Here is a 23,765-nt window from a genome sequence, read left to right as displayed (position 1 = left end):
TCTTATTCCCTGGGCTGCATTAATACCCACGACGTGCTTTTCGCTCTCCAGACAAAGAGACCGGTACTTGGCAGGTCCCTCAAGTGGGACTCAAAAGACCGAACCGAGCTGCAGCCTTTCGCTAGCACTGGTCCTCGCCCCTTTTGGCATCTTGGTACTTGTAGTTTTGTCCACTCTATCTTTACCCGAAAAGCCAGCGCTGAGACCACAACTCCCATCACCCTGCGAGCACCGGCGCCTTCAGAGCGCATCCTCCGAGGGGCACCAGCGCCATTGACCACCCTGCTGGCCGAAGGGCCCGCCTTCCCGAGGCCAGGCGCTCCCGCGATTGGCCAGCCGCCCCGCCTCTCATCGGAGGGCGCCAGGTGAATGAAAGGGGGGCGTGTCGGTGCGCGGAGCTCCGTGGCTGCGCTGCCGGAACCCGCTGGAAGGTGAGCGCGAAGAAGCGGGTTGGCGCTGCCGCTTTCGTTGGTTTGGGGCGGATTCCTAGCACCCGGGAGGCTGGCCGGAGATTGGGGTTAGCGGGCAGGGTTGCCCCCACTCAGTCATCCTCCTTCGGACCGCTTGGCCCTGGCAACTCCTGGGCCCTCCGCCCCGCGAGCCCTTCCAGCGTGGGGAGGGGCAGGCGCCGCCGTGGGCCCCCAGCTTCCCTGTCATTGGGTGTCCTCCGCGTCGTCCAGCCGGGGGTCGCGGCGCCGACTACTTCCACGGTGAATGGTGCCCAGGCGTGGGGGGCTCGGCCACACTGGAGAAGTGCCAGCGGCAGCGATGGCCACTTTGTCCGCGGGAGGCCATGGGAGGGGCTAGGCCTTGGGGCCCCACCCTCGGGGGCCGTGCCCTGTAGCTGGTTCTGGTGGCCTCTCTGCAGGTCGTCTGATGCTGGACGGGGGAGGGTCTGTCTTGCAAGCAGTTTAGATGCAGTTGACCCTGAAATTCTTCGCATGGAAATGGAAACTTCTCCAGTGTCCTTCTCCTCCGATCCATGCCTAAAAGAAAGGAGTGACTTCCCCAACCTGTCGCATCGTGTCCTGGAGGGTTTGAGGAGGCCGGTTAGCATAGTGGTTAAGGATGTCAACCCGGGAGTCAGTCGGATCTCTGTTCTATTACTAACTTGGTGATGTTATCTGCATCTTTGAATCTCAGTTCCTCCTCTGAAAAAGAGGATGTAGTTAAGAGTATCTGTCGCACTGGATTATTGTGAGGTGAAAACTAATGTGCTTGTAAAAGCCAGGCATGGTGGCGTGCACCTGTAGTCCCTGCTACTCGGGAAGCTAAGGTCGGGAGGATCTCTTGAGCCCAGGAGTTCCAGGCTGCATTGAGGTAGGATCGTGCACTCCAGCCTGGGCAACCGAGCAAGACCGTGCCTTTTAAAAATTTTAATTTAAAAAGTAAAATGAATATGCTTGTACTTTGTACAGTGTTTTATAAGGAATAGTGCTTAATATTTACTAAAATTGAGGAGCAGGTTTTTGTTATTCTCAGGTTGGTGGGACTGGAGGAGTCTTGTCAGAAAGGGTCGGGGGTGGAATTCAAGGCTGCTTTTGGCCTCTGAACAGAGACAGTTGTGTGATCTGTCTAGGACTCCGTCAAGGGTATATGAGAGTTTGTATTGCAGGTAGTTGTGTTGGCATCTGCTGTCTCCTGGAGGACAGGCACTATACTTGGTTCATTTTTCTATTCCTGGCATCTTCCTTGTGTCAGGCATTGTATGTAGCCGGTAACCGTTGAATTGAGTTGGAACCGTGGGATGGTTGGGAGGTTCCCTGCCAGAGTGCGGATAAATGTGCTTCTGAGAGCAGTCTGCCCTAAGAGCTGCTCTTCTGGGATGAGTGGTGATCCTCAGCACTTCCCGGGGCAGCAGAGCACTTCAGGCAAATGGGGGTGATATAAATAAATATTTACACAATATATACCAAGTACAGGATTGGGGAAAATTTTGAAGAAAATACTATACGGATAGACTTTTGCAACGTCAGGAAGTAGAATAAAAATAATTGCAATAGAATAAAAAATAATTTCAGTAAGAAAGCCAAAAGAAATTGGTTTTAGGTGCTATTTCTGGAAATGAGGCTTTTCCAGTGAAAGACGGAAGTGCCCTGGGAAGAGCCCCTATAGATCAGACCATACTACAAGTTAAGAAGTGTTGTGCGTACTTACATATTTATCTACCTGGCTTACCAACTCCTTACCCCTCTGCCCTGCCTCCTTTTTTTCTTAGTTAACAAAGAAAAAAGCCAAGGCAGAAGGATCACTTGAGTCCAGGAGTTCGAGACCATTGAGACCAGCCAGGGCAACATAGTGAGACCCCATCTCTACAAAAAAATGTTTTCAGAATTAGCTGAGTGTGGTGCTGCATGCCTGTAGTCACAGCTACTCGGGAGGCTGAGGTAGGAGGATTGCTTGAGCCTGGGAGGTCGAGGCGGCAGTGAACTGTGATCATGGACTGCACTCCAACCTGGGTAACAAAGTGAGACCCCGTCTCAAAAGAAAAGAAAAGCAATACATGCACATAGTAAAACATTCTATCAGAAAGGTTTAAAATGAAAGGTGAAAGTCCCTCCACACACTTCTTGTGTTTTTTTTTTTTTTGAGATGGAGTCTCACACTATCGCCCAGGCTGGAGTGCAGTGGCACAATCTCTGCTCACTGCAACCTCCGCCTCCACCGCCTTCTGGGTTCAAGTGATTCTCCTGCCTCAGCCTCCCGAGTAGCTGGGATTACAGGTGCCCGCCACCATGCCCAGCTAATTTTTTTGTATTTTTAGTAGAGACGGGGTTTCACTACGTTGGCCAGGCTGGTCTCGAACTCCTGACCCCAGGTGATCTACTCACCTTGGCCTCCCAAAGTGCTGGGATTACAAGTGTGAGCCACCACACCCGGCCCCAAGTGGATTTTAAACTTGGTTTATAGTTTATCTACTAAGCAGTTAAGAAATGAATATTCCTTTTTTGCTTAACAAATCTATTTTGTCCAAAGCACTCTGCCAGATACTGTAAGGGATATAAAATTGAATAAGACATGGCTCATGCTTTCAAAGGGCTTGTAGTTCATTGACAGAGAAGGGCCAGGACATAAATAATAAACAGGAGTTAACCAAGGGTAGTGGAATCAGTCAGTTAGGAGTCTCCCAGTTGCATGAAATAGAAAACTCAACTCAGAGGCCAGGTGTGGTGTCTCACACCTGTAACCCCAGCACTTTAGGAGGCCGAGGGGGGCAGATCACTTGAGGCCAGGAGTTCGAGACCAGCCTGGGCAACATGGCAAAACCCTGTCTCTACCAAAAGTACAAAAAAAATTAGCCTGGCGTGGGGGTGGGTACCTGTAGTCCCAGCTACTCGGGAGGCTGAGGTAGGATGATTACTTTAGCCAGGGAGGCAGAGTTCAGAGTGGGCCGAGATCACACCACTGCACTCCAGCCTGGGTGACAGAGTGAGACCCCATCCCCCATCTCAAAAAATAATAATAATAATATTTAAAAAAGAAAACCCAACTCAGACCAGCTAAACCAAAAAGGAACTTAATTGGCTTCTGGCACTGCTTGAGTTGGGGCTCCAATGTTGTCCCCAGGCTCCATCAGCCTGAGCTGGGCTGTCATCTTTGTTAGGCTGACTTCCCTGGTGGTATGGCAGCAACATCCCTCACATCCTGCATCCCACAGAGCAAAGAGTGCTCTTTTTTGAAATTCCAGCAAATGTTTCATTGCTTTTCATTGGCTCTGAAAACTACATGGCCATCTCCGAGCCAATCACTGTGGTCACAGGGTGGGATGCCTTAATTTTATTAGCCTACATTATAGCTTACACACCTGGTGCTTGAGGATGGCACCAGCTTTATGCAAAGCATGTTGGCCAAGAATGGGGGAAGGATGCTTCCATCAAAGCCGAAAAAAGGCACTAGAACCAAAAGAATGGGGAATGCATGCTGGCTAGCCCAAGAATCCACCAAATACTTCAGTATAATGATGATAAAAGGAGACCAGTCTCGTTCGTGACCAGCCTGGGTAACACAGTGAAACCCCGTCTCTACTAAAATACAAAAAATTAGCTGGGTGTGGTGGCATACACCTGTAATCCCAGCTACTTGGGAGGCTGAGGCAGGAGAATCGCTTGAATATGGAAGGCGGAGGTTGCAGTCCAGCCTGGGCGAGAGAGTGAGAATCTGTCTCAAAAAAAAAAAAAAAAGACCAGTCTCAAAGTTTTGAATTGGGACACTGGAGGCTGGGTGTGGTGGCTTATGCTTGTAATCTCAGGACTTTGAGGGGTGGAGGCAGGAGGATCGCTTGAGGCAAAGAGCTTGAGACCAGCCTAGGAAACATAGCAAGACTGCCATCTCTACAAAAAAAAATTTTTTTTTAATTGGCCAGGCGCAGTGGTATGCACCTGTAGTCCTAGGTCTTGGGAGGCTGAAGCAGGAGGGTTGCTTGAGCCCAGGAGTTTGAGGGTGTAGTGAGCTATGATCACACCATTTGCACTCTGGCTTGGGCGACAGACCCAAGACCCTTCCTCTAAAAAAGAAAACCAGTTTCAGATTGATACACTAAACACTCAAGTACAATTTTTTTTTTTTTGAGACAGAATCTCACTCTGTCGCCCAGGCTGGAGTGTAGTGGCGCAGTCTCAGCTCACTGCAACCTCCGCCTCCTGGGTTCAAGCAGTTCTCCTGCCTCAGCCTCCCGAGTAGCTGGGACTCAGGTACCCGCCACCACGCCTGGCTAATTTTTAGTAGAGATGGTAGTTTTAGTAGAGATGGGGTTTTGCCATGTTGGCCAGGCTGGTCTCAAACTCCAGACCTCAGCTGATCTGCCCGCCTCAGCCTCCCAAAGTGCTAGGATTACAGGTGTGAGCCACCGTGCCTGGCCTCAAGTATAATTCTTAGATGTGGATATTTTCTATAGTTTGAGCCTTGAAGAAAGTAGAATGTAGTACATTAGAGCATTGGCTCTGGAGGCCAATAGACCTGATTTTGAGTCCCAGATCTGTTACAACTGGGTCATCTCCTACCCTCAATTTCCTTATCAGAACAAGGGAGACAATATTAATATTTACTTACAAGGTTTTTATAAAAATTCATTGAAAGAATTCATGTAAAACAGTAAGCACTGTGCTCACATGCAATTAGCTATAGTTATTTTTTTCCATAAATTAACCCAGTTGGATAACCTCTTATTTTTATTAGATCCAAAGCAGACCATATTATTATTATTATTTTGAGACAGAATCTTGCTCTGTCACCCAGGTTGGAGTGCAGTGGCACAATCTTGTTTCACTGCAGCTTACACCTCCTGGGTTCAAGCAATTCTCCCACCTCAGCTTCTCTAGTAGCTGGGATTACAGGCCCGGCTAAGTTTTGTATTTTTAGCAGAGAAGGGGTTTCACCATGTTGGGCAGGCTGGTCTCAAACTCCTGATTTCAAGTAATCTGCCTGCCTTGTCCTCCCAAAGTGCTGGGAAGCCCATATCCTAAAGACACTATTGCACCACTGGTTTTGGAAAAGTTGTTTAAAATTTTTTAAAGAAATCTTATTGGCCGGGCGTGGTGGCTCACGCCTGTAATCCCAGCGCTTTGGGAGGCCGAGGCGGGCGGATCACGAGGTCGGAAGATCCAGACCATCCTGGCTAACACGGTGAAACCCCGCCTCTACTAAATATACAAAAAGTTTGCCGGGCGTGGTGGCGGGCACCTGTAGTCCCAGCTACTCGGGAGGCTGAGGCAGGAGGATGGCGTGAACCCAGGAGGTGGAGCTTTCAGTGAGCCGAGATTGCGCCACTTCACTCCAGCCTGGGCAACAGAGCGAGACGCTGACTCAAAAAAAAAAAAAAAGAAATCTTGTTTGTAAAGGTTGGGATTTGTGAATTAACTTAAGAAAAATCTTGGCAGAGATACAGGTTTACTCTGGAGCAGCAGCAGCTGGCGGAGCAATGGAGATGCAATCCTATTATGCCAAGCTTTTGGGGGAGCTGAATGAACAGAGAAAGAGGGACTTTTTCTGTGACTGCAGCATCATTGTGGAAGGGCGGATCTTCAAGGCCCACAGGAACATTTTGTTTGCTAACAGCGGCTACTTCCGAGCCCTGCTCATTCACTATATCCAGGACAGCGGGCGGCATAGCACCGCCTCCTTGGACATTGTCACCTCTGATGCCTTCTCCATCATCTTAGATTTCCTCTATTCTGGGAAGTTGGATTTGTGTGGGGAGAATGTGATTGAAGTGATGTCGGCTGCCAGCTACCTGCAGATGAATGACGTGGTGAACTTCTGCAAGACATACATTAGGTCATCCCTCGACATTTGCCGAAAGATGGAGAAGGAGGCTGCTGTGGCTGCAGCAGTGGCGGCGGCAGCGGCGGCGGCGGCAGCGGCGGCAGCAGCGGCGGCTCATCAGGTTGACAGTGAAAGCCCCAGTTCAGGCCGGGAGGGGACCTCGTGTGGTACCAAGAGCTTGGTCTCCTCTCCAGCCGAGGGAGAAAAGAGCGTGGACTGCCTGAGAGAGTCCCCTTGCGGTGACTGCGGAGACTGCCACCCCTTGGAACTGGTGGTGAGAGACAGCCTTGGCGGTGGCTCGGCTGACAGCGACCTCTCTACTCCACCCAAACGGATAGAGCCCAAGGTAGAATTTGATGCTGATGAAGTGGAGGTGGACGTTGGTGAACAGCTGCAGCAGTATGCTGCCCCGCTGAACCTGGCCCACGTGGAGGAGGCCTTGCCAAGCGGCCAGGCGGTTGACTTGGCTTACAGCAACTACCACGTGAAGCAGTTCCTGGAGGCGCTCTTGCGCAACAGCGCTGCCCCGAGCAAGGATGATGCAGACCATCACTTTTCTCGGAGTTTGGAGGGAAGACCAGAAGGTGCAGGAGTAGCCATGAGTTCCATGATGGATGTCCAGGCTGACTGGTATGGAGAGGACTCAGGTGAGCTCCCTTAGCATTCATCAGCCCTGCCAGTGATTTAGTACACACTGTCTGTGCCTTGTGTTCTCCCATCATCATGATCATTATCACCATCATCATTGTCACTACCAACATTATCGGTACCATCATCACCAGTGCCATCATCATTACCATCATCACCAGTATCGTCATCATTACCATCATCACTACCATCATCACCAGTACCATCATCATCATTACCATCATCTCCAGTATCACCATCATCAGTACCATCATCATCACTATCATCATCACCAGTACTATCATCATTACCATCATCACCAGTACCATCATCATCATTACCATCATCTCCAGTATCACCATCATCATTACCATCATCATCAGTACCATCATCATCACTACCATCATCACCAGTACCATCATCATCAGTACCATCATCACCAGTATCACCATCTCATTATGATCATCAGTCACCATTATTGCCACCACCACCACCACCAATATGCATTAATTGAGCACCTGCTATATGCAGGGCATTATTTCTTCATGTATGTTTGTGTTTTATCTCTACAACTGGAATGTAAGTGTGTTGGGGGCAGTTTGGAGACATGGGAGGAACCCACTCTCTTCCACTAACCGGCAGAGGGACCTTGGTTAAATCATTGAATCTCTTTGAATCTGTTTTGTCATCTGTAAAACGGGAATAATCATCCCTGCCCTGCCTCTCTCACAGGTTTGTTGTGGGGACCAAATGAGAGAGTTTTCAGAACTTTTTCTCACATATCATCTTAGATTTCCTCTATGCTGGGAGGTCAGTTTTGTGTGGGGAGAATGAGATTGAAGTGATGTCCAGAGATATATGCTCCAGAGATTTATACTTCTCTGTGTCAGCCAAGGTGCTTGTCAGAGACTAGGCACCCAGCCTGGCATGCTTGATGATGCCATCTACTTGAGACTATTTGATTGATTGATTGATTGAGACAGGGTCTCGCTCTGTCACCCAGGCTGGAGTGCAATGATATGATCTCGGCTCACTGCAACCTCTGCCTCCCAGGTTCAAGTGATTCTTCTGCCTCAGCCTCCCGAGTAGCTGGGATTACCGTAGGCGCATACCACCACACCCAGCTAGTTTTTGTATTTTCAGTAGAGACAGGGTTTCACCATGTTGGCCACGCTAGTCTCAAACTCCTGACCTCAAGTGATCCTCCTGCCTTGGCCTCCCAAAGTGCTGGGATTATAGGCGTGAGCCACTGCGCCCGGCTGACTTGAGACTATTTTAGAGCCAGTATTTGACATCATGTGAGCTAATTTTTTACATCCTTTGGTGGGCTTTTGCGTTTTAAGAGAACCTGGTTGTTTCTTTGAACAGTTATGAGAGTTGAGTTAATATGGTTAACTCCTCTTAACAGGTGAGGTAATTGTGTTGTAAGGTGTCTTGTAGGAGACAAAAATAAACTTGGCTGCCAACTTACTGATGAAACGTGGCTTCCAGAACCTTAAGCCAAGGCTGGGCGCGACGGCACGCGCCTGTAATCCCAGTTACTCAGGAGACTGAGGCAGGAGAATAGCTTGAACCTAGGAGGCGGAGCTTGCAGTGAGCCGAGATCGTGCCACCACACTCCAGCCTGGGTGACAGAGCGAGACTACTTCTCAAAAAAAAAAAAAAAGAAAGAAAGAAAGAAAGAAAGAAAAGAAAAGAAAAGGAAAAAAACACCAGCACCTCAAGCCAAGAAATTCATGAATTGCAGTCTAGTAGTGAAATATTGAGTAGTGAAAGTCTTTTCCCTTTTTTAGCTTCTGATTCTCTGAAGTGAAAGTCTTTTAAATAAAGGGAGATCAGCTATTTTTATTCATTACTAAATGGCTGTCTTGAGACTTTTTTTTTTTTTTTTTTTTGAGACAGGGTCTTATTCTGTTGCCCAGACTAGAGTGCAGTGGCATAATCACAGCTCACTGCAGCCTCGATCTCCCGAGCTCAAGTGATCCTCCCACTTCAGCGTCCCAAGTAGCTGTGATTACGGGCATACACCACCACACCCAGCTAATTTTTTGTATGTTTGATTTATAATAGAGACGAGGTCTCCCTGTGTTGCTCAGTTTGGTCTCAAACTCCTGGGATCAAGCAATCCTCTCACCTCAGCCTCTCAAAGTGCCAGGATTACAGGTGTGAGCCATTGTGCCTGGCCTGTCTTGAAACTTTCTAATTTCTGGGTTTATTTTATTTTTATTTTTTTGAGGCAGAGTCTCACTCTGTTGCCCAGGCTGGAGTGCAGTGGTGCGATCTCAGCTCACTGCAACCTCTGCCACCTGGGTTCAAGCGGGTCTCCTGCCTCAGCCTCCCGAGTAGCTGGGATTACAGGCACACGCCACCATGCCTGGCTAGTTTTTGTAGTTTTAGTAGAGATGAGGTTTCACCATGTTGGCCAGGCTGGACTCGAACTACTGACCTCAGGTGATCCCCCTGCCTCGGCCTCTCAAAGTGCTAGGATTACAAGGATGAGCCACTATGCCTGGCTTCAAATTTCATTTTTTTAAAAAGCAAGAGCACTCAGTATGTCTGATTAAAACAAGACTTGAAAAACTTGAAAATGGCCAGGTGCAGTGGCTCACACCTATAATCCCAGCATTTTGAGAGGCCAAGGTGGGAGGATTGCTTGAGCCCAGGAGTTTGAGACCAGCCCGGGCAAGATGGCAAAACCCCATCTCTACAAAAAAAAAAAAAAAAAAAAAAAAAAAATTGAAAAATTAGCCAGGCGTCGTTGCATGTACCCATAGTCCCAGCTACTCAGGAGGCTGAGGTGGGAGGATCACCTGAGCCTGGGAGGTCGAGGCTGCGGTGAGCTGTGATCATGCTTCCAGCCTCGATGACAGAGTGAGACCTTGTCTCAAAAAAAAGAAAAAGAAAAAAAAAGAAACACTTGAAAATGCTGTTTCTGGTTCTCAGAGACACTGGCTTCACCAGCATTGGGAAGATAGTGGCTGCTTCCATGAACACACCGTGGGAACTTGTTGAAATTCTCATTGCTGTGTGTATAATGGCATTTCACAGACTGCTCACCCTTTCACATCCACAAGTCTCTCATGGAGTCCCATGCCTTTGGCAGAGGAAATATGGAGAAACTGTGACCTAGAAGGGTTTAGTGAGTTTCGTAAGAATGCAAGTAGTAAGTGGCCCAGCTAAAACCAGAAACCTGGAGTGGCTTCTTTCATTCATTGAACAAACAGTGAAAGCAACCCAAGTAGGTAGCGGATTTCAGTGCAATGATTTTTTTCTTTGAGCCCCTCTGCATGTAAGCACAAGAAATATCAGGAAATAGGCATTTGGCTCTGTGCCACTTATAATATATTCAGATCCTGTCCTTATTGGTCTGGAAAGTCAGAGTTCTTGCTATAAGGTGTTGTGGTGTGGCAAGGCAGCTGCCCTGGCCCCTGGCCATGCCCTGTTGTCTACCATGTTTTTATTTCATTCATACGGCTCCAGGGTATAGTTTTTCCAAGTGCTAAGGCACAGAGTAGGATTGATTTGTTTGGTTATTCATTTATTTGTTCAAATATTTGAGTACCTTTTGTGTGAAGACATAAAGATAAGTCAGACATGGATGCAGCCCTCAAAGAACTGATGGTGTTGTATAGGAGATAAGACACAAATGTGGGCCGGGCTCAGTCGCTCATGCCAATAATCACAGCACTTTGGGAGGCCGAGGCAGGTGGATCACTTGAGGTCAGGAGTTCAAGACCAGCCTGGCCAACATGGTGAAACCCCGTCTCTACTAAAAATACAGAAACAAATTAGCCAGGCGTGGTGGCGAGTGCCTGTGATCCCAGCTACTCGGGAGGCTGAGGCAGGAGAATTGCTTGAACCCGGAAGGCGGAGTTTGCAGTGAGCCAAGATCACACCACTGCACTCCAGCCTGGGCAACAAAGCGAGACTGTCTCAAAAAACAAAACAAAACAAAAGACACAAATGTAAATGACGTCACATGCTAAAAAGGTACTAGGGTTGAAAGACACTCAGAGGTATGAGTTCATGGTAGTCCAGAAGGAGAACTGGCTTCCTACTGGGAGATCAGGGAGGCATCCTGAAAGTGCCATCTGAAGGTAAGAAGAGGGGACAGGGAAAAATTGACTGGAGTCAGATCATGGAAAACCTTAAATGCAAAGAGGGGAGGTTTTTTTTTTTTTTTTTTAGACAGAGTCTCACTCTGTTGCCCAGGCTGGAGTACGGTGGTGCCATCTCGGCTGACTGCAACCTCCGCCTCCCAGGTTCAAGTGATTTTCCTGCCTCAGCCTCCCAAGTAGCTGGAATTACCGGCGGGCATCACCATGCCTAGCTAATTTTTGTATTTTTCATAGCAACAGGGTTTCACTATGTTGGTCAGGCTGGTCTCAAACTCCTGACCTTAAGTGATCCACCCGCCTCAGCCTCCTAAAGTGCTGGGATTACAGGTGTGAGCTGCTGTGCCTGGCCAGGTTTGTTTTGTTTTGTTTTGTTTTGAGACAGGGTCTCACGCTGTCACCCAGGCTGGAGTGCAGTGGCACCATCACAGCTCACTGCAGCCTCGACCTCCTGGGCTCAAGTGGTCCTCCTGCCTCAGCCTCTCAAAGTGTTGGGATTATAGGCATGAGCCACCATGCCTGGTCATAGGGGGGTTTTTGGTAGTTTCTTTTAAATTTTTATTCCCACCTGGATGCTCTGCACAAGCCTCAATCCCTGTAAAATCCGAACTGAACTCCCCTTTCCTCATGTGCCAGCTTTTCCTTCTGTTAATTTCACTCCTCCTCAGTGTGTCTCCTCTCCACCTCCACAACTACTGCCTTAGCTCCTGTCATCTCTCATCCAGACTCATGGTCCCCTCCCACCTGAACTTCCTGCCTTTAATATTGACTCTCTTAAGTCTTTTCCCTGAATTGTGCCCAGAGGGATCTTTTAAATCTGGCCATGAAAGTTTGACCACGTAACTTCCTTGCTTAAAATCCTAGCTGGCTGGGAGTGGTGGCTCAGGCCTGTAGTCCCAGCTACTCGGGAGGCTGAGGCAGAAGAATCACTTGAACCCTGGAGTTGGAGGTTGCAGTGAGCCGAGGTCACACCACTGCACTCCAGCCTGGGCAACAGAGCGAGACTCTGTCTCAAAAAAAAAAAAAAAAAAAAATCCAAGCTGCTTACAGGTAAAGTCCAAGTTTCTCAGCATGTTAGCTCCATGAGGGGCAGGGACTTTGGTCTATTCTGTTCACTGTTGTATCCCCAGGACCCTAGAACAGAGCCTGACACATAGTGAGTGCTCAGTATAAATTTGCTGAATGAATGAATGAATGTGACCATCACAATCTAGTTCTTGTCCCTTCCTTGCCCTCATTCCTAACCCCCACTTCATACTTCATATTCTCATTTACCTCTATGTCTAAGCACGTGTTCTTCCTCTGCCCAAGATACCTTTCTCTGTCTTGAACTCCTGGTGAACTCCTGTTCATCTTTTAAAACCTTGCTCGAAGTTAACCTTTCTGTGAAATCTTCTCTGAACTCCTAGGGAAAATCATCACTTTTTATTTATATTTCTTCATCACTTTGAACTTTGCATGTGGGCATCATATTGTATGAATATGTTTACATATCTTTCCTGCTAGACTTAACTTCTTGAGGGAGGAAACAGGTGTCTTACAATGGCCTGTCATGTAATAGGATTCAGGTGAACTGTTGTATTGGGGGAGTGAGATCAGGAAAGGGGAAGAAAGTGTTGAGACAATCCATACTTTTCTGATGGAGAAACAGTTAACAGTTATTTTTCCCAAGGACTTATGCTGGGCCTATTTTATTTTATGTTTTTGTAGATAATCAGGAAGAAGTGTGTGGTACAAAGCTAAGGTGATGGAGATAAATAACAAGGAAGTTCCACAGTGCCAGAGGAGTGAGCAGGGTGATGAGTTATGAGCTGCTACTTTGATCCTAGGAAACAGGTCATCATTCCTGGCTGGGTGCTGTGGCTCACACCTGTAATCCTGGCACTTTGGGACCGTGAGGCATGGAGGATCCCTTAAGCCTAGGAGTTCAATACCAGCCTGGACAACATAGTGAGACTCTGTCTCTACAAAAAAAAAAAAAAAAAAATGTTAAATTAGCTGCCCATGGCCGGGCATGGTGGCTCACACCTGTGATCCCAGCACTGTGGGAGGCCAAGGTGGGTGGATCACCTGGGGTCAGGAGTTTGAGATCAGCCTGACCAACATGGTGAAACCTCGGTCTCTACTAAAAATATAAAATTAGCCAGGCATGGTGGTACTCGCCTGTAATCCCAGCTACTTGGGAGGCTGAGACAGGAGATTCACTTGAACCTGGGAGATGGAGGTTGCAGTGAGCCGAGACTGTGCCATTGCACTCCAGCCTGCACAACAAAAGCAAAACTCCATCTCAAAAAAAAAAAAAATAGCTGCACATGGTGGCACACGCCTGTAGTCCCAGCTACTTGGGGAGCTGAGGTGGGAGGATCACCTGAGCCTGGGAGGTAGAGGCTGCAGTGAGCCATGATCATGCCACTGCACTCCTGCCTGGGTGACAGAGACCCTGTGTCAAAAACAAAAAACAGGCCAGGCACAGTGGCTCACGCCTATAATCCCAGCACTTTGGGAGGCTGAAGCGGGTGGATCACTTGAGGTCAGGAGTTCAAGATCATCCTGGCCAACGTGGTGAAATCCTGTCTCTACTAAAAATACAAAAATTAGCCAGACATGGTGGTGTGCACCTGTAATCCCAGCTGCTCTGGAAGCTGAGGCAGGATAATCACCTGAACCCAGGAGGCGGAGGTTGCAGTGAGCCAAGATCGTGCCACTGTACTCCAGCCTGGGTGACAGAGTGAGACTCCATCTCAGGAAAAAAAAAAAATAATAATAATAATTCCTATTTTACTTGTATCAGTACCAGTGTGAGCAGTCAGAGATTTAATAATCTCACATATGTGAGCAGTGATGAGCTTTTGAGCTGCTGCTTTTATCCTGGGAAACAGATATCGGAGTCACTATAGATTATGCAAAATGTTAGGCATTATTAGGATGGGAACTTGATACCAAAGAGTTTCCACCCTTACATAAAGGATGTTGGACTTTCACATTCAGTTTAGTGTGCCATACTTTTCATAGCACCTCAGGAAAGACAGAGCCAGTTAGGTATCCCAAGCCAGCCCCAGAGAAAAGAGTTACTCCAGTGTTGACAGAGACCACAAGAGCCTGGACTGCTTACCTGGTAAAAAAAAATTCTGAAGAGATTACGATGATGACAAACATGGCTGACATTTGCAAGTTCTTACTATGTGCCACGTGCTATGCTTTATGTGTTACTTTATTTCATTCTTACCACAATCCTGTGAGGTGGGAACTGTTATCATACCTGTTTTACAGATGAGGAAAGTGAGGCACAGAGAAGCTAAGTGAGATGTCCAGGGCCACACGGCTGGTCAGTGCTAGAGCCAGGACTTGAACCAGGTTTCTGTACCTAGAAAGCTTGAGTCACTAGTGCCTTCATAGGTGATATGATATGATATGATATGACCAAAGTCTATAAATATTGAAGGGCATGGATAGAGAGAACAAATCTCGGGCCGGGCATGGTGGCTCATGCCTGTAATCCCAGCACTTTGGGAGGCTGAGGCAGGTGGATCACCTGAGGTCAGGAGTTGAGACCTGCCTGGCCAACATGGTGAAACCCCGCCTTTACAAAAATACAAAAATTAACTGGGCATGGTGGTGGGTGCCTGTAATCCCAGCTACTCCGAAGGCTGAGGCAGGAGAATCACTTGCACCCAGGAGGTGGAGGTTGCAGTGAGCCAAGATCGTGTCACTGCACTCCAGCCTGGGTTATAGAGTGAGACTCCATCTCAAAAAATAAAAAAATAAAAAAATAAAAATGAAGAAGAAATCTCGGAATATAGTTGACCCTCTGTGTCCATAGCTTCTGCATCCGTGGTTCTGTGGATTCAACCAACCACATATGGAAAATACAGTATTCACAGGATCCACAGGGCTGACTTTGGGACTTGAGCATCCTTGGATTTTGGTATCCAAGGAGTATCCTGGAACCAGTTCCCAGTGGGTACCAAGGGATGACTATAGCAGTAAGTGTAACTCACAGAACTTGAATGGAACAGTTTCTATACATGTGAACGATAATCACATTGTCACCTTAATGGTTATATGAGCAAGGTGAGGGAATAAATTGGAAAAAGATTTAAGTGAATTCCTGGATATTTGATGATTTCAGATATATAGAGTTAATATAAATTCCAAACAATTTAGGGTCTTCATCAAAGCAAGCCTCTTCTATGTATACTTAAAAAATATTCTTAGGAACTACTGTCCAAGAAAGCATGAATTCTGGTCTAGAAATCTGATCCATCATAACAGCGTTTTCCAAGTTCTGAAGGTAGTGAGATCAATTCAGAGGGTTGTATTAGTCAGCTCAGGCTGCCACAACAGAGTGCCCCAGACTGGGAAGCTTAAACAACAGAAATGTATCCTCATAGTTCTAGAGGCTCCAGCAGAGTTGGGTTCTGGTGAAGCCTCTTCCTGATTTGCAGATAGCAGCCTTCCCACTGTGTCCTCACATAGCCTTTCCTCTGTGTGTGCTGGGGGTGGGGGTGAGAGGAATGGTGGGGGGTATGCAGGGAGAAGGAGAGAGAGATCAGTCGATCTCTGGTGTCTCTTCCTCTTCTTATAAGGAAACCAGTCCTATCATTAGGGCCCCACCTTATAAACTCATTTAACCTTAATTACCTTCTTAAGGGCTTTATCTCCAAATACAGACTTCAAGGTATGAGTTTTAGGGGGACACAATTAAGTCCATAACAGAGTCTCACCCAGCAGTCTTAAAATGAAACCAAACAGAATAAACACTATCAGGGTGAGTATTGTTTTGGGAAACTTTTCCAGTTATCCACATAAGGCACGTGTGTTCTGAGGTTGCAATGCAAGCTGAGTTTCTGTCAGTCACACAGAAGTGTGGAAGCTGGTGCCTTATAGCATTCCCGACATTATAAGAAGTCCACTTTACTTTATCCTGGGGCTGACTGGGAGCCAGACTGAGTTGGAATTGCAGACGATGTCTTGCTGTTGGCTGGTGGCGGAGTTGGTGTCCTCCTCCTCTATCTGGGCTGGTGGAATTCCCCGGCTCTGGATCCCATCCACCGGCGGGTAGCCAGGGTTGGTCACTGCATACAGCACAGCTAAATGAAAGCATTTGGTTCCCCAGGTGATGTGCTGGTGGTCCCCATCAAGCTCCACAAGTGTCCTTTCTGCCCTTACACTGCCAAACAGAAGGGCATCCTCAAGCGGCACATCCGTTCACACACAGGCGAGCGGCCCTACCCCTGTGAGACCTGCGGCAAGAGGTTCACTCGACAAGAGCACCTGCGGAGCCACGCACTGAGTGTAAGTGTTTGAGCTGGCCATGCCCTTGTGGCAAGAGCTATTCATGATATCATCTAATGGAAGGGTGAAGCCAGCCTGTCTTTCATTTCTCTGTCTACTGGGGTATTTTCAGATAATTTCCATGTATGTTTTTACTACTAAATTAAAGCTCAGGTGGTGGCACTTACAGAAAGTTAAAACTTTATATGTTAGAGTTAAGTTTTACCTTCAAGTTAGACTAGTTTTCTAAGGGGAAGAGCCAAGAAAGTTTAGATCCTGATAAGAGGTGATTATTGTAATGTAGAGAACAACAGGGCTCAGACAGGATTGTGGATCTCTTCCTACCAGTGTGATACCAAAGGTAAGCTGCATCCTCAGTTTCCCACCGAGCCCCAGCACCTGGGGGTAAGGGAAGGGTATACTGCCATGTATAGAGCTACCTGTGGGCAGCAGACAAAAAGGGCTCCAGCCCAAGGAGACCCTCCCCTCTAACAAGCTGCCCCCTAGCATTGTCTCCATGTGAGCTGGTGATTCCAACCCGCTGAAAACCATTCAGGCCACTTAGAAAGATGTTATATTTATTTATTTATTTATTTAAACTTTTAGGTTCAGGGGTAAACGAGAAGGTTTGTTACATGGGTAAACTCATGTCACAGGGGTTTGTTGTACAGATTATTTCATCACCCAGGAATTAGTTCTCTTTGCTCCTCTCCCACCTCCCACCCTCCGGGAGACCCCAGTGTCTGCCATTTCCTTCTTTGTGTTCATAAGTTCTCATCATTTAGCTCCCACTTATAAGTGAGAACATGTTGTATTTGGTTTTCTGTTCCCATGTTAGTTTGCTGAGGATAATAGCCTCCAGCTCTATCCATGTTCCCACAAAACACATGATCTCATTCTTTTTAATGGCTGCAGATGTTGCATTTTATGATCATCTTTTTTTGTTTTGTTTTGTTTGAGACAGAGTCTCACTCTGTCACCCAGGCTGCAGAGATCACAGCTCACTGCAGCCTTGACCTCCCAAGGCACAGGTGATTCTCTCACCTGAGCCCCTACGCAGGTAGCTGGAACTACAGGCACACACCACCATGCCCAGCTAACGTGTTTTTTTGTTGTTGTTGTTTTTTGTTTTTTTTCGAGACAGGGTTTTTCCAGGTTGCCCAGGCTGGTCTTGAACTCCTGGGCTCAAGCGATCTGCCTGCCTCAGCCTCCCAAAGTGCTGGGATTATAGGCATGAGCCACCATGTGCAGTTATGATCGTCTTTGAGCAAGACAATCAGTGTTTGGGAAATCTAACATACAAATAGTTTGACCTTCAATGGACGCTCTTAAGAATACAAAAACTGGCCGGGCCCAGGGGCTCACACCTGTAATCCCAGCACTTTGGGAGGCTGAGGTGGGCAGATCACAAGATCAAGAGATGGAGACCATCCTGGCCAACATGGTGAAACCCTGTCTGTACTAAAAATACAAAAATTAGCCAGCTGTGGTGGTGTGCATCTGTAGTCCCAGCTACTCAGGAGGCTCAGGCAGGAGAACTGCTTGAACCCGGGAGGTGGAGGTTGCAGTGAGCCAAGATCACACCACTGCACTCCAGCCTGGTAACAGAGTGAGACTCCGTGTCAAAAAAAAAAAAAAAAAGAATACGAAAACCCTCAGAATGGGAGAAAATATTTGCAAGGGATATATCTGATAAGTGTCTAGTATGCAGAATAAAGAACTTTTATAATGCAATAGTAAAAGGATGAATAACTCATTTAAACCTGGGCAAAGGATTTGAATAGATATTTCTCAGGAAAAGATAGACAAATGGCCAATAAGCACATGAAAAGATGCTCAACATCATTACTCATAGGGTAAATGCAAATCAAAGTGAGATGCCACTTCCCACCCACTAGGACTGCGCTAATTGTGGGTGGCTCTCCTGCATCAGCCTCTCCCCGTCTCTGCCTCTTGCTTGCACTCAGAGCTCTCTAGAAGAGAGGCTGTGATTGGTTCACAGAGCCCCTATCGGCTGGAGTTCCTGAAAAGTGTACACATTAAAAAGATAGTTCCTAGGCCCAGCACGGTGGCTCACACCTGTAATTCCAGCACTTTGGGAGGCTGGGGTGGATGGATCATCGGATCATCCGAGGTCAGGAGTTTGAGGTCAGCCTGGCCAGTGTGGCGAAACCCCTTATCTACTAAAAATACAAAAAAAAAAAAAAGAGCCAGGCTTGGTGGCACGCGCCTGTAGTCCCAGCTCCTCAGGAGACTGAGGCAGGAGAATTGCTTGAACCTGGGAGGCAGAGGTTGCAGTGAGCCGAGATCGGGCCACTGCTCTCCAGCTTGGGCGACAGAGCAAGACGGCGTCTCAAAAAAAAAAAAAAAAAAAAAAAAAAAACAACCAAAAAACATAGTTCCCAAAGCAGCTGCTGGCACATCTGAGGAATGTAGCTGTCTACCCTAGCAAATCTGCCTTCCTAATAATTAAACAATCCAAGGGGTGGAGGGATGGGGGAAGGACAGCATTAGGAGAAATACCTAATGTAAATGACGAGTTAATGGGTGCAGCACACCAACATGGCATGTGTATACATATGTAACAAACCTGCATGTTGTGCACATGTACCCTAGAACTTAAAGTATACTTTAATAAAAATAAAAATAAAAATAAATAAAATGTCAATTACCAAAGGTGTCCAATGAGAGGGGAAAAAAAAACCATGTCAAAAATCCTAATGAGAGTCAGATGCAGTGGCACACACCTATATTCCCAGCTACTTGGGAGACTGAGGCAGGGGGATCACTCGAGCCCAGGAGTTCAAGTCCAGCCTGGGCAACATAGCAAGATAGCAAGACCCCATCTCTAAAAAAGAAAATCCTGGCCAACTATGGTGGCTCACGCTCGAAATCTCAACACCTTACAAGGCCAAGGTGGAAGGATCACTTTAGGCCAGGAGTTCAAGACCAGTCTGGGCAACATAGTGAGACTCCACCTCTACAAGAAATAAAAAATTAGCCAGGCATGATGATGTGTGGGCGCCTGTGGTCCCAGCTGCTTGGGAGGCTGGAGGGGGAGGATTGCTTGAGCCCAGGAGTTCAGGGCTTTAGTGAGCTATTATCATGTCACTGCACTCCAGCCTGGGTGACAGAGCAAGACCCTGTCTCTGGAAAAAAAAAAAAAAATCCCAATCAGTTCACTTTCATTTGAGTGCTTTTTGTATGCCAAGCACTAGGGATATAGTAAGGAATGGGACAGACTCTGTCCCTGCCCTCTTAGAGCTTCCACTCTAGTGAATTTTATGAACAATTTGTGAGAAGTACAACAAAGGAAGAAGTATGGGTGAGAATCGCTAGGTGGGGGCCCTAACTGGCCTAGAGCATCAGGAAAGACCTCCTTCTAAGGTGTTCATAAGGGGTGAAGGGTTGATGATGGGCAGAAGGGAATGTCCCACATGTGTCCGGTGGCTCCGGGGTAGAAAGAACCTTGGTAAGATGAAGACTCATATGGTTTGGATCTCTGTCCCCACTCAAATCTCATGTTGAAATGTAATCCCTAATGCTGGAAGTGGGGCCTGGTGGGAGGTGGTTGCATCATGGGGGCAGTTTCTCATGGTTTAACGCCATCCCTCCTTGGTGCTGTCATCGTGATAGTGAGTTTTCATGAGATCTGGTGGTTTGAAAATATGTGGTACCTCCCCCTTCTTTCTCTTCCCCCTGCTCTGGCCATGTGAAGTGCTGGCTCCCCCTTTGTCTTCTGCCACAATTGTAAGTTTCCTGAGGCCTCCCTAGAAGCCAAGCAGATGCCAGCATCATGCTTCCTGTACAGCCTGTGGAACTGTGAGCCAATTAAACCTCTTTTCTTTATAAATTACCCAGTCTCAGGTATTTGTTTATAGCAGTGCAAGAACAGACTAATACAAAGACTGTGGCAGAGAATGCAGGTGGAGTGCTGAAAAAGGAATCGGGAGGATCAGGCAGGGGCCAGATCACATGGGGCCTTGTGGAAAACACTCATCTCCTTTTCTGTGACATCTACTGTGTCTGCTTGTGATTACAGGTCCACAGATCCAACCGTCCAATCATCTGCAAGGGCTGCAGGAGAACATTCACGAGTCACCTGTCCCAGGGGCTGCGGCGCTTCGGGCTGTGTGACAGCTGCACCTGCGTTACAGACACACCCGATGATGATGATGATTTGATGCCCATCAACCTTAGCTTGGTGGAGGCTTCATCTGAAAGCCAAGAAAAGAGCGACACAGACAATGACTGGCCAATCTATGTGGAGTCGGGTGAGGAAAATGACCCTGCTGGAGATGATTCTGATGACAAACCACAAATTCAGCCTAACTTATCAGACCGAGAGACACTTACGTAGCAATAAATTGGTGAGGAAGAGGAGGTTTTAAAACTTGTTAGTGCTCGTTCTGTTGTTGAAAGATACCATTTGTCCAATTTTGTGGAACCCTGAGAGGAACATTTTTTCACTGTTATTATATGTGCATTTTTATTAGACTATCTGATAGAGGTTGGATTTTGTGACTCAAAGGACAGATAACCTTTTTGTGTGGTGCCCTTGGTTTCTGAGGGCTTTGCTGGCCACTCCTTAATTCTGAGTGAGTCAAGGCAGGCCCTGAGGTCTCCTGTTTTTCTTGCTGTGTGTCCAAACTCTGGTTAGGAGAAAGATAAGAAAATCTCCAGGCTTGTTTTTATATTGATTCAGTCCTCTGCATTCCTTTGTTATCATCCTCTTTCTCTAAAAACCATTAAGTTTTGGGATCAAGTTTACCTTTGCCAAGTCTTTCCTAATGAATTCCACATTAAATTTTCTGGCAAAGTATTAAAGAGAAACCTTCATTGATATAAAGCAGGCAGGGCGGTCTGGCTACATGATCATAAAAGGTACTCCCTAAATCTAGAACAATTTTAAAGGCTTGGAATACTTATGGGCAGACGAACATGGGAATGATCTGAAAGGCTCATTATGGCATCCTGACTTGCCCAGTTGAATTAAATTTTAAGTTAGCCCTGAGAAGGGAGGCTATGACCCCAGGTCTGGATGGTTTCCCTGTCTGGTTTGGCATTTGACGATTCTACACATACAACCTGTTCTGTTATCATAAAACAACTCATTTGGGCAAAACTCAAAATGCTCCCCTACTTTTTCCAGCAATTTCCAAAAGCTGGAGCTGTGTAACTTGGAAATGTAGCTGCCTCTGGCATTCTTTTACTTAGTTTATGCTGATGTAGGGCAGGTGAGCCCAAAAATTGGGGCTTAGCCCAGAGGAGTTCTTGGCTTCACCCAGGAAAGAATTCAAGGGCAAGCCAGTGGTGTTAGACAGTAGCTTGCATTGAAGCAGCAGTGCCCAACAGCAGCTAAGGGGCCGCTCCTCGTGCAGCAGGGCTACACCATAGGCAGTGTGCCCAGAGTAGCAGCTCAGAGGCAGGTCGGCACTTATATTTATACCCACTTTTAGTTACATGCAAATTAAGGGGCAGATTATGCAGCAATATTTAGGAAAATGGTGGTAACTTCCAAGCCGCTGGGTGGTTGCCATGATAAGGGGCAGTGACTTCCAGGTGTTGCCATGGCAATGGTAATTGACATGGCACAGTGATAAGTGTTTCTTATGGAAATCTGCTTCCTGCACCACCCTCCCACCACCGCCCTGTTTTAGCTAGTCCTCAATTTGGTCCGTGTCCGAGTCCGGCCTTTGGAGTTGAGTCCTGCCTTCTACCTCCTTGCCTAGAACTTTAATTGGAGGGAAAGTATAAGCCCATAATGCCAAGTAACATTTCTAAAATGTTCATCTTTTAAAAGATCTTCATGAGGGAAAGGGAAGGTTAGTAGCAGAACAGGTTTTTAAAAGCCGTCTACCTTTCACCCACTTTCCAGCCACACAATTATTGTAACAAAAGAGGCTGAACTCTTTAAAGGGCTAAAGGGCAGGCAGTGTTAGGAATTCGGAATGTAATTGAAGGCAATTTCCATAATTTTGTCTTATGTTAAAATATCCAAAATGGATTTTAAAAGAAATCTTCTTGTCTTCCTTTAAGTGTAGTTGTCTTTCAAAAGGTGGTAAAAGTCACTTTTATTTCTACCTCTTGAACAACAAAAAAGTCAAAAACATTATAAATTGGCTTGTAAATGTTAGCCAAAGCATTAGACAGGTGTTTAAGTCGTACTTCTCAATAGTAGTTAAAACTGGAACAGTGCAACTCAAACTCTGGCCCACAGAGAGGCCCTGTTCTGTAAACTGTTTTCTACCAGTCTGCTGCAAGGAAAGTCAGAAATTAAGAATACACATATAGAAATGTTGATAACACTTTGACATTGCTGTGACTCATGGCTTTGTCTTCTTGAGTGAGGTATGGACCAGTTCAGTTCTGGTCAGCTAGAGGGCCACATGGTGCAGAGGTTGGATACCAGCCTGTACAGCAGGACCACGTATTGGTCTGCAGTAGAATGGAAAATTTAAAACTTCTCTTATCACAGGTAGTTCGATAAATATCATTCTTGGCTGTGTGCGGTGGCTCATGCCTATAATCCTAGCACTTTGGGAGGCCAAGGCAGATGGAACACTTGAGGTCAGGAGTTCGATACCAGCCTGACCAACATGGCGAAACCCCGTCTCTAGCAAAAATACAAAAATTAGTCAGGAGTGGTGGCATGTGCCTGTAATCCCAGCTACTCAGGAGGCTGTGGCGAGAGGAACACTTGAGCCTGGAAAAGGTTGCAGTGAGCTGGAATCGTGCCACTCCACTCCAGCCTGGGCAACAGTGTGAGACCTTGTCTCAAAAAAATAATAATAAAATAAATAAATAAAAGAAAAATATTCTAGATCAAGAGTTACTCATTGAAAATTATCAGGGACCAGAGATATTTGTCTTATCTGAAATAAAAATACTAGCTGTGGCCAGGCGCAGTGGCTCACGCCTGTAATCCCAACACTTTGGGAGGCCAAGGCAGGTGGATCACCTGAGGTCGGGAGTTCAAGACCAGCCTGGCCAACATGGAGAAACCCCGTCTCTACTAAAAATACAAAATTAGCCAGGCATGGTGGCGCATGCCTGTAATTCCAGCTACTCAGGAGGCTGAGGCAGGAGAATCGCTTGAACCCAGGAGGCGGAGGTTGCGGTGAGCCGACATCACACCACTGCACTCCAGCCTGGGCAACAAGAGCGAAACTGTCTCCAAAAATGTATACATATATTTGCTGTTATTTTAAAAGAGGGATCTCAGCAAAAAGGAAACCTAAATGGCTGTGTAGAAGATTTACTTGGCCAGGAACAGTGTTTGATATTTTTGCTTTCTCTGTTTAAATTATCTCTGATGTTTTAATGACTTTTCTACCTCATAGTTCAGCCTCTTTGCCTGCTTTCTCCAGTGGAGCTATGATCCTCTTCAGTGATTCCGTGACCTCTTCATATCCCTGGGTAAAACATTTTACATTAGAGATTTCACTGTAGGACAGTGATTCTCAGTTGGGGGTGATTTCGTGCCTT

General features: G+C 46.8%; 1 protein-coding gene across 3 annotated transcripts; it reads left to right on the top strand.

Moving 5' to 3' along the window:
• Positions 1-242: 242 nt before the first annotated feature.
• Positions 243-20,673, top strand: ZBTB8B (zinc finger and BTB domain containing 8B). Of its 3 annotated transcripts, none has more exons than XM_063783389.1 (5): positions 375-431; positions 2,219-2,459; positions 5,877-6,908; positions 16,120-16,298; positions 20,320-20,673. In XM_063783389.1, exons 3-5 carry the CDS (start codon positions 5,918-5,920, stop codon positions 20,635-20,637), a joined length of 1,488 nt encoding a protein of 495 aa, XP_063639459.1. In that variant the 5' UTR covers positions 375-431; positions 2,219-2,459; positions 5,877-5,917; the 3' UTR covers positions 20,638-20,673. The 3 variants fall into 3 exon arrangements, with proteins under 3 accessions (XP_524650.2, XP_063639459.1, XP_054521261.1); XM_054665286.2 differs by having other exon boundaries at positions 383-431; positions 2,219-2,387; XM_524650.8 differs by lacking the exon at positions 2,219-2,459 and having other exon boundaries at positions 243-431.
• Positions 20,674-23,765: the final 3,092 nt, after the last annotated feature.

This window comes from Pan troglodytes, chromosome 1 (assembly GCF_028858775.2).
Source record: "Pan troglodytes isolate AG18354 chromosome 1, NHGRI_mPanTro3-v2.0_pri, whole genome shotgun sequence".
In the NCBI taxonomy this organism is placed as follows: domain Eukaryota; kingdom Metazoa; phylum Chordata; class Mammalia; order Primates; family Hominidae; genus Pan; species Pan troglodytes.
Note: the sequence above shows the minus strand (reverse complement) of the source record. Positions and strands in the feature narration are given on the sequence as shown.

Bases quoted from the DNA above. Each gene is read 5' to 3' on its own strand.
- ZBTB8B (XM_524650.8), top strand. From the start codon at position 5,918: ATGGAGATGCAATCCTATTATGCCAAGCTTTTGGGGGAGCTGAATGAA. The intron at 6,909-16,119 runs GTGAGCTCCCTT...TTGGTTCCCCAG, and splicing joins CTGGTATGGAGAGGACTCAG to GTGATGTGCTGGTGGTCCCC. The intron at 16,299-20,319 runs GTAAGTGTTTGA...TTGTGATTACAG, and splicing joins TGCGGAGCCACGCACTGAGT to GTCCACAGATCCAACCGTCC.